The sequence below is a fragment of the Amblyomma mixtum genome, chromosome 1, assembly GCF_055824585.1.
Source record: "Amblyomma mixtum isolate Tamu chromosome 1, ASM5582458v1, whole genome shotgun sequence".
Classification (NCBI taxonomy): Eukaryota; Metazoa; Arthropoda; class Arachnida; order Ixodida; family Ixodidae; genus Amblyomma; species Amblyomma mixtum.
In genome coordinates, this window is record NC_143012.1 from 87,285,430 (window position 1) to 87,295,828 (window position 10,399).

The window sequence follows — 10,399 nt, forward strand, 5'->3', positions numbered from 1 at the left end:
ACAAGTTAATAAATCAAAATCAGACGAACGAGCGAGATTGTTGACGCAGTAATTTTATGTTAGCTGAAGATGCAATGTAAGTGAGTGAGTGAGTGAAAACTTTATTAGCTCTAGATTCGGATTGTGTTCGGCGGTTTTGAGATGGCTTCGTCCATCTTGCTCAAAGGTCGGTTGCCCTTAGTCCAGGGCTCCGCTGGATGCTGCTGCCAGTTTTGCTCGCCGAATCAGACCTTCTTGGTCGACCCGACGATCGCTGGAGAGCACTCCCTCCCATTGCTCCGCACTCGGGTTTGTTATCACTGGTACCACGCTTATCCTCTGGCATGCCCACGTTATGTGGTACAGCGTGGGGGGTTCTTGGCACCAAGGGCATTTGTCATTGTATTGTGTTGGATATATTTTGTTGAGTACGTGTAGGTTCGGGTAGGAGCCCGTCTGTAGCTGTCTCGACGCGACAGAGTCCTCTCTGCTAAGGGAGTTGTCCGGTGGTGGATACCGCTTTCTGCAGCCCTTGTAATAATTTAGAATCGCCGAATAATCTTGGGGTACAGGTTCGTTCCCCTCGAGGTCGCCTACGTTGGATGCTCGGTAATAAGTGTACCCTCGAGCTATCCTGTCCGCCTCTTGGTTCCCTGTTACTCCCGTATGTCCAGGCGTCCATACTATATCGTATGCCTGATTGGTTCTCCGTTTGTTTGTCGTTGTGGCCCCCAGAGCGTAGTATGCGGAGCGCTCTGTGCCCTATTCTGCCGCGTAGGTAGTTGCGGCACGCTGTTTGTGAGTCTGTAAGGATTTTTAGAGACCGTTTAGACCGATAGCCCTCCGCTGCCGCTAGAGCGACGGCCGCTTCCTCAGCCTCGACTATCGTACAGTCTTGTAGTGATGCGCTGGTGATCTCGCGTAGGGTTGAGTCAATCACCGTTGTTACCGCATTGCTGTTGTGCTGCCCCGCTGTTCTGGTGTATGTGGCTGCGTCCACGTATACCGTCGTTTCTTGGGGTGCTAATGTCTTTTGTAGGTATTCAGCCCTTGCCTCTCTGCGTGCTTTGTGTAGGTTGGGATCCATGTTCCGGGGTATTGGCGTTACTTTTAGTGTGTTGCGATATTCGTCCGGAATTGTTTCTGTCCTCTGTATTTCTTGAATTTGATCGGCGCGGCCCAGTTTCTTTAGGAGCTCCCTGCCAGATGGGGTCTGTTGTAGTCTGCGCAGTTGGGAGACTAGTTGTGCCTCTCTCAATTCATCGAAAGTGTTGTGTAGTCCTAGGGCTAGGAGCTTTTCAGTTGAAGTGCTGTGAGGAAGGTGGAGTGCGGTTTTGTAGGCTTTGCGTAGAATCACGTCCGCCTGTTGTACCTCACTCTTGATGGGATTATAGTAGGGGAGGCTGTATGTCACTCGGCTGACTACCAGGCTTCTGACCAACTTAAGTGTGTCCTCCTCTCGCATGCCATGACGTCTGTGTGAGATGCGCGTGATCATGCGGGCCACTTGTAGAGTGGATGCTTTGAGTAGGGCGAGAGTGTGAGTGCAGCGTTGGTTTGACTGTATCCACATCCCCAAGATTCTGATGAGTGTTTTTTCCGGTATCGACTTCCCGTCGAGGTAGACGTTCAACTTTAAGTCGTCGCTAGTGGGGACTGTGCGATTTTGTTTTCCTCTCCAAACTCTTAGGAGCTCTGATTTCTCGGTGGAGCATGCTAGCCCTCTTTCTCTGACGTAGTTCTCTACGCAGGTGGCTGCCTTTTGTAATTTCTCTTCTTTCTCTCCGAGCGAGCCTGTGTTGACCCAGATGGTGATGTCGTCGGCATACATGGCATGGTGTATGCCGTCGATTGCTTTTAACTGTTTTGCCAAGCCAATCATGGCTATGTTGAAGAATTACGAGGAACTTTAGTGGCTAAAGTGCTGAAAGGCGAAAGCCTGATTGCTGCATTCTGCTACGCGATTGTTCACTTCACATTTTGTTGGTGCATTAATGAACTGCCAATTAATGACGCTTAAGCTTCGCCTTTAGGAGTGGAACGCGACAGCGTGTTGTAGCGCTGCCACTGAGTCCATTGAACGCCACCACCCGTTCGGCGCGACGCCTTGCCCTTTGAACGCAACGCCGACTCTGTCGTCTCGGTGACACCTGAGCCGCACTGTACAGGAAGGAAGGAAGTGGAGTGAAAGAAGAAAGAGGGGCCGTAGTGAAGAAAATGAAAATTGTATTTGAGGAAAGGAAATTACGCATTAACTGTCTCGCATTAACTGTCTCACATTACGCATTAACTGTCTCACATATTTCGGTGGACACCCGTCAAAAAATTAGGAGTCACTTTGGCGACTAAAGTGGTGCAAGGCGAAAGCCTGAGTACAGCATTCTGTCACGAATGTGGTTGTGAATGATGATTCAAGTGCTGCCAGCGAATGACGCGTCCATTGGCTGTCTGCGTGTGTTACTGATGTGTGGTTAACATGTTAAGCTTCGCCTGTAAGAGTGGAACACGACAGCGTCTTGCAACGCTGCCATCGCCCGTTCAGCTCTGCGCCTTGCTGGACGGTAAATTTATTTTTTGAGGAAAGGAAATGTATCTCTCTCGCATATCTGGGTGGACACCTGCACCTCGCCGTAAGGGAAAGGGGAAAGATGGGAGTGAACGAAGACGCCGTATTAGCTAGACGCGCCTTTGTTCATTCCATACCATTCAGCTGGCATTACGGAGTGGCTAGCGTACTCGTATCGCACTCCGGAGACCCTGGTTCGATTCCCCAACTCGACCAATTTCGTTCTCGGTTTTATTGATTTATGCGGTCTAACTAGAAAGGTTAATTAGGCTATTTCATATTTATATTATTGTATTTCTATCCATCGTGTTCTGTCATTCACCTGTCAATTGTTGGAACTGTCTAGGATGTTCGACACAACGTATATGAAACGAGCAACGTCGAACTAAGTGGGGAAGTGCGTGGTGGTGGAGGGAACGCGGCTTCGTACTTATGTTTTTTTTCAGCAGCGTCTCCTTCCGCGGACGCTGTTGTCGCTGCGGCGCGCGTCTTTCTTTCTTTTCTTTTCTTCTGACCTCTTCATTCTCCTCTATATTAATTACGCTAATTGATTAATTAAGCAATTAACTAAACTCAGTCCAACTTAGTTGGAGCATCACTATACGATCCCTTTGATTGGTTGCATGGTTACTAGCCAAAGTACAATTGGCCCCATTTGAAATTCGCGCACTGTGACGTCACGAGCATTTCGACCAATTGAAAAGCGTGACATTTTCTGTCGACAACTCCTGCTTACAACGATGAGGCATTAAAGGCTTCCGCCTTAAAATTCGCGCGTGGTGACATCACGACAATTTGGACCAATCTGAAACACGGACAAATACGCCTTGCTCGTCAGTAAATTGGTTTTTGAGGAAAGTAAATGTATCTGTCTCGCATATCTCGGTGCACACCTGAACCTCGCCGTAACGGGAAGGAAGGAAGATGGGAGTGAACGAAGACACCGTATTCACTAGACGCACCTTTGTTCAGTGCACTAGCTAGAAACTGACCAATGCTTTTATTGTCATGTCATTGTATTTTTGTTTTGTTTGCACGGCCAAGTCGGTAATAAAGAAAAAAAAAAGAGCTGGCATGGCCGAGTGGTAGCGTGCTCGACTCGCACTCCGGAGACCGGGGTTCGATTCCCAAGCTCGGCCAATTTCTTACTCGGTTTTATTTATTTATCTGGTCTGACTAGAAAGGTTAATTGGACTAATTGGTGAAGTAAGCAATTAACTAAGCTCAAACTTACTTGGAGCATCACTATACGATCCCTTTAATTGGTTGCATGGTTAGTAGCCAAAGTACAATTGGCCCCGTTTGAAATTCGCGCACTGTGACGTTACGACCGTTTCGACCAACTGAAAAGCGTGACATTTCTTGTCGACAGCTCCTGCTTACAACGATGAGGCATTAAAGGCTTCCGCCATAAAAATTCAAACTCCGACATGAGAAGCTAATCATCGGGAAGAAAACGTACACGTGTGATCACATTAGTCAGAAGGTAGTGCCACACCCTTTAAACTCGTAGGAGCTAATCGTCCCCGCTCTAGCCCTTCCAACACTTCTTTTGCCTAAACTTGATGCTCTTCGTAACCAGCTTCACACCACAGTCTAACCTCCTTATTCTCACAGAAACATGGCTAAACTCTTCAATTGCCGACTCGGAGATTCTTTCTTTCTTCTGATTTAAATGTTTTTCGCCATGACAGAACTAACAAAAGGGGTGGTGGCGTTCTAATTGCTACCCATAGAAGTCTTCAATGCATCGAAATTAAAACTTCATCCGCACTGGAAATGATATTCGTTCTCAGCAACTCCTCTTCTCCCCCCTTATTAATCGGGGCTTGTTATCGTCCCCTAGACGCAAGTACTTTTGTCGCTTGCTGCGAAAGCAATGGAGCGGGAGCTTGGAAAGGAGAAAGTAAAAGCGAAACCTCCTCCCCTCCTTAGCAATCGGCGCGGGGGGCGCAGCTGTGGATAGCAACCGTGACGTCACACAGTAGGGATAGAACGAGCGCGCGCGCGTCGGCGATGGCAGCTACACCGCCGCTCCTTCGCCAGACGTCTCGTTGCAGTCGAGTGAGTGAGACGCTTGGCTCCGAAGCGGCCCAGTGATTCCGCGCCGAGCGGTTCGGGAAATCGGCAGTGGGTTGACCACAGGGCTTTCACCAAGCACCCTTTAGAATTTCCAAAGTAGTGTCTGCGGTAATTTTTTTGTCTGTAAAAGCGGGTCTTAAACGGTACCATGGTCGACCTCGAGAAGGACGCAGTGTACTCGCCATCTAAGCAGCTTTGCCCATTTAATTGCGTCGGGCTATGCTTTTGCGCCCTTGCCACGAACTAGGGTATTACAGTTTTAAGGGAACATAAATGAAATTTCTATGAAGGAGAAATTCTAGAGGCTCGTGTACTGTGCGATGTCAGTGCACGTTAAAGAACCCCAGGTGGTCGAAATTATCCGGAGCCCTTCACTACGGCGTCTTTCATAACCTCAGTCGCTTTGGGACGTTAAACCCCATAAAAACAAAAAAACATTTTTTTGAGTAAAGGAAATGCGCAGTATCTGTCTCCCCCAGTTGCGAAACCAATACAGCGGGGGCTTGGAAAGCAGAGGGTACAATTTGTAAATTGGTTTTTCAGGAAAGGAAGAGCGCAGTATATTTCTCACACATCTCTGTGGACACCTGAACCATAGGGGAGGCGCATAACTGCCCTTTTGGAACAGTGGACACCTCAATCGTTCTTTAAGCTACGTTGCGGTAGTGACAGATGTGCGCTGCATGCTTTGGCATTGACAACGTTGTACCAGAGACGCTGCCACCTGCCAGAGTCCGCATGACAATGCCCCGTCTCTCACCCCTTTCACCAGACCATGCAGCGGGGCCACTCTGAGGCTCCCAAACTCTATTTCAGCAATTAAAAGTTTTCACCACCACCACCTACGAGGGTGGGTGGGTGCTTCAATTTAGATATAGAGACAAGCGGGAATTTCTTACCACTTATGCGGAAGAACATACCTCGCGAAATACTTGCGCAGACCTCGTCTTTGAGAACCAGGCATTGGTGCAGCAAGTCGAGCATATACCCATCTATTTCTCCGTCCACAAAGCTTCCTTCATGACAATCAAGAGCGGTTAGTGTACTGTTTCTTGATGAAGGAATATGTGTGAAAAGTAACAAATTGTCTGCAATTGTGCGCACATGCCTAGCTCGAATTTTTTTTGCCTCAGTCTATCGAAAAGCAGATGAGCTGCGCTCAAATTTCGCATCAGGAAGTAACGTAATCGTCGTAGCATCGTCGCAAACGGAGCAGGGGACGGCAGAAAGTAAGGTGGGCTGATGAGATTAAGAAGTTTGCGGGGATACAATGGCGGCAACTGGCAAAGGACAGGGTTAATTGGAGAGACGTGGGAGAGGCCTTTGCCCTGCAGTGGGTGCAGTCAGGCTGATGATGATGATGTAATCGTCGGCACGCGGGCCGCCTGCGGTTCCAACGGCTACCACTAGGAGGCTTTCAGTGGCGCCCCTATCGGCGGTGCGCGCGGCGTGTACTTCCGCGACCGGCGCCACATCGTGCTGAACGACCAAATATGGCGGCCGCGATTACCCGCCAGTACTTTCCCCGTTCTGATGACATCAGCCAGTGATGAGCGCTGAACAGGTTTCGTGAGAGACTAATCTCATTCGCAGGAGGATTATGCTGCACCCCGTCGCAAGCGCGAGTGGACGTGTGCCTTCAGTTTTGACGCCGAAAAGCGTTCTGGGGCTCTGGAATCAGCTTTTCGCCGCTTCTTCGCCCACGCTGCACATCTACAACTTAGGGCGACAGTGCAGGCATTTATACAGGTAACAGTGAAGACCACTCTCGTCCATAAATGCCTGCACTGTCGCCCTGTGTTTGGGACACGTGTGAGATGCCAGTACCGCAGTTGATGTGGTCGAAAAGCTCTGCCTCCCACCGTCATTTTTTTTTTTTGCTCTGGGAGACGATGAAGAGCTTTCTTCCAACAACTGCAGAAAGTGCAGACGGACACAGAGTATCGTGTACAAAAGTTTATACAGAAGTTCACCGCATAAAAATTAAAATCGCATTACAGCAATAATAGTACACATCAGAAATGATTCACAGCAATCCACCATTGGAGCCCAATCGCAGCCTTTCCAGTAACTACCGAGGCATTGTCAAAAATAATATCTGTACATGTGCTCCAATGGTTTAACAGCGCATGTCAGGAAAAGGATGCCTTAAAGCTTGAATGAAAATAAAAGCTTCCTGACACTTGTTTTTTTTTTTTCAAATACAACATTCGTTACAATACTAGCAACAACAACTGAAAAACAAGAATCTGGGGCCGCTGAAGCCTCAGATAAGAGCAGTCGTTCCCATGTGGATCTTTTTCAATCAGCGAGTACAGTCCTACTCTCCACGATTTTCGTTTTTCTCCGAGACGGGTTTCCTGTCGGCTGTGTCCAAGGCGTTGCCAATGGCGTCCGTGCGAGGCTCCGCTGTGACACGGGATGCAGGCAGGTGGGCAGGAAGCGGCTCTGGAAGGAGAGGGCGAAGAGCATTCAGGGGGCTGCGGATATTTGCCAATGCTATAAGCTATAAGCGAGGTCATTAGTATGCTTCTGGAAAGAAGAGGTCGAGGACCTGTGGCGACCCGCATGTTGCTGCTCGTAGTAGTAGTAGCATGTTTATTTGGCCGTATTATGTACAATATGCCCTCGAGGTGAGGCTAAAGGAGGTAGACCAAGCATGCCTCCTGACAAGGCCTACACCCCGATTAACACATCATGGAAAAGGTGGCCGAATAGACAAAAGAAAAAAAAACAATGAGCAACATTAGCACAATAGAAAACAGTGAATGATAGACAATAATAAATACCAAATAAGAGTAAAAAAAATTTCATAATATGCACATTCGGGTAAAGAAAGGAAGACAACACACACAAAAAAACGAAGTATAGAGAGTTAGCTGAAAGGTAACCGGGGAAAAAAAGAATCCTCAGTTTATTCTTACATACAGACACACTATAGCTTTCTAAAGGAATCTCAAGAAGAGACTGATAGGCATTATACAGTGTTTTAATTTAATTTTACCATAATTTGTTCTGGGTCTTGCAGTAGATAGGGGAACTGAACGTAGACCATACGCGTCATTTCTCAGAGAAAAGAAGAGAACGTCTAAAATGTGAACGCAAAGAATAGCTGCGAGCATTAAAAAATAAAATAAAAAAACGCCTGGGAATATGCGCGCATGTAGAACACTGCTTCACACAAGCCAAGAGCTGATGCTTCTGAACAATGAGAGCTGCGCTCCACCGCGCCAAGCGCTCAAGAAGTTGTACCCACAAAGCAACATCGATGCATAACGAGGCGCAGTAGAATTATGGTGTCAGTAATGGCGCCAAGCGTTGTACAAATCGCAACTAGTGTGTGCAGGCCGGCTGCACTGATGTTTAGCTGTATTGTACTTAACGTGGCACCGTACACAAACCGTTTTGTGAGGTCGCCACACTGAACCCATTGCGCTCTCTTTATTTCGACGGCTACAGGAATACGTTGTCTTTACTGACTTCGATCTATTTGTGTGTCGGTAATATGCACAGCAGTATTTCCCAGCATCAATTATATCACGGGCTATAGAAGTAGTAGTGACAGTTGAGGTGGAAAGTTTTGTTTTTCAGAGAAAAAGGTTTAGAATTTTGTTGTTAGAAATGTTAGAAATTTTCATGTAAATAGTACTTCATCACCAGTACTTTATGTCAACAGTACACACAGCACGTAGAGATGCAACATGAGGCCTACCTCTGGCCATGAACTCGTGGTGCATGATGGCCTCGATGCTGGGCCGCCTTGCGGGTTCCGGTTGGAGAATCCACCTAATGAGGGCGCTCGCGTCGGGGACACGGTCGAGGGGACCGTGTATTCGTTCCTCTTGATTTTGGCGCAAATCCTCGCTATCGACGACGAACTGAAGTGGGGACGCCCGACTAGCAGCTGGTACCTGCGGAGAGCATATCATATATATGTCTGTCATATCAGCACGTCACAGCTGGAAGGAGTGCGGGCACAGCAATGCTACAGGAGACCCCTACCAACCAGTCGCAATGAAATGGTAACCTAAGAGCGGGCAAACGACGCTCGTGATGCACCTAAGTGCCTGGATTTGAACGCGAAGTGGATGATCTCATTGTTTCTTAACATGAAGAGGGACCGTATAGTGAACTTTATGGACAACATTTTCTCTGCGGCATTCGTACGTTGCTTGCTGGAAGATACGCATACCCGGTTGTGTACCCGGGAATCACGGCAGAAACTTTTCAAACCCATTCTCTCGACACATGAACGTCGCTTCCAGTGTGGTGGCCGGCGTATACCGTTCCCGACCTCAGAGGCGTGTCAGAGGAAGGACTTTGCAGACGGCTGCCCGCCAAGTTGCGCTAATGAGGGTTGCAAAGAAAAGTTTGGGCTTTACGATAAAGAGCGCCCCATTTACCGATTCTTAGCTTTTCTCGCAACCGAAATTTAAACATTATGAAAGTTCAAAAACCATAAAAAAGGGTCATGATATCTATTAAAGATATGCGCGAGTATTTTATCCCGATAAAAGGACACCTGTCAACATCGTGGAATGAACAATCGCAATTCAGCTCCGCGGGATACGGTGACTAGTTGAAATACGAAAAAATTATGGCGCCGGAAATTTGCTCTCACTAAATTAACAATTTATATATAGCGTCTATAGCTCAGTCGTAAAATTCACGTCTAATTCACATGACGGAACCCGACTGCGAGCAGCGCTATACAAAGTTTGAACAGAACCCATCACCACCTTCAACTCTGGCCCGACTTGCTTCGCCAGCTCGAAATACAAGTAAATGCCACGGCCATGAGTTCTTCCCTCGTTACTGACACAATGAGCCAAGACAGGCAAGAATTTGTCAGTTTCTGCATTCACATTTTCGGACTGTATGCTCAACCTTTTATATATTTACGGTCGAGTGTACACCTGTACGATAGGTATGGCGAGCTGTCGTTTTTCGCATTAGCGCTGTAACCAGTTGCGAACATCTCTGCGCAATCAAGTGAGACTCACAAGATGCATCCGACGGACCATATGTCGGCTTCGTAGCTGTAGCCCTTCCCGGCCAGCATCTCGGGGGCCATGTAGTTGGCGGTGCCGCAGATGGTCGTGTTGAGTTTCCCCTCGTAAGTCGGCCACCTTGAGTGGCCAGTCCCTGGTGAGGAGCAGGTTTCCAACCTTCAGGTCCCGGTGGATGACCTTCTCCTGACCCAGGTACTGGCAGGCCAGGAGCAGCTGGCGCATCAAGCACCGCACCTCCACCTCGGTCAGTGTCTTGCGGCACCGGTGGACATCCTCCAGAGACTGCGAAATAAATGCGCTCATGAAGCCTGCGGACCACCCTAGAAGGTTAGACACGCTAAAGAACATGACAAAGAAAACGGAGATTCCTTCAGCATGATGAAGTTAGCGCCAAAAACGAGGACCAAAGTAGGAGAGAAGACACAACACGAACGCTTTGTTGTGTCTTCTCTCCTACTTTGGTCCGTGTTTTTGGCGCTAACTTCATCATGAATAAGATTAAACTCCCCCAACTTTCCACCTTGCTACTGTAGATTCCTTCAGGTTCAAGACTGGGACATGCCCACTTTAGCACACTTGTTCAAATCACGCCAGTTTGAAGAAAGCTTGACTGAAGTAATTTTTTTTCGTGGTACGAAATTCAGTGTCCACACGAGGGCACCCCAGTAGTATATGACAGAGCCGGTTGACAGCCGTGCTGTGCGGACGTGCGTTTTTGGTGCTCTTCGGATCACGCGTGGAGACCGGGACCGGACAGACT

At 48.1% G+C, this 10,399-nt stretch overlaps 1 protein-coding gene across 1 annotated transcript; it reads right to left on the minus strand.

Moving 5' to 3' along the window:
• Nucleotides 1–6,604: 6,604 nt before the first annotated feature.
• On the minus strand, nucleotides 6,605–9,711 carry LOC149367124 (serine/threonine-protein kinase PLK1-like). The gene is made up of 3 exons (XM_089566603.1): nucleotides 9,631–9,711; nucleotides 8,340–8,538; nucleotides 6,605–7,075 (listed from the first exon to the last, which is right to left on the minus strand). The coding sequence occupies exons 1-3, from the start codon at nucleotides 9,699–9,701 to the stop codon at nucleotides 6,929–6,931; spliced, it is 417 nt and encodes a 138-aa protein (XP_089422729.1). The 5' UTR covers nucleotides 9,702–9,711; the 3' UTR covers nucleotides 6,605–6,928.
• Nucleotides 9,712–10,399: the final 688 nt, after the last annotated feature.

Coding starts and splice junctions, on each gene's coding strand:
- LOC149367124 (XM_089566603.1), bottom strand. CDS start 9,701: ATGGCCCCCGAGATGCTGGCCGGGAAGGGCTACAGCTACGAAGCCGAC. Junction 8,539..9,630: donor TGGTCCGTCGGATGCATCTT/GTGAGTCTCACT, acceptor TGCTCTCCGCAG/GTACCAGCTGCTAGTCGGGC. Junction 7,076..8,339: donor CCACGAGTTCATGGCCAGAG/GTAGGCCTCATG, acceptor CTCTCCTTCCAG/AGCCGCTTCCTGCCCACCTG.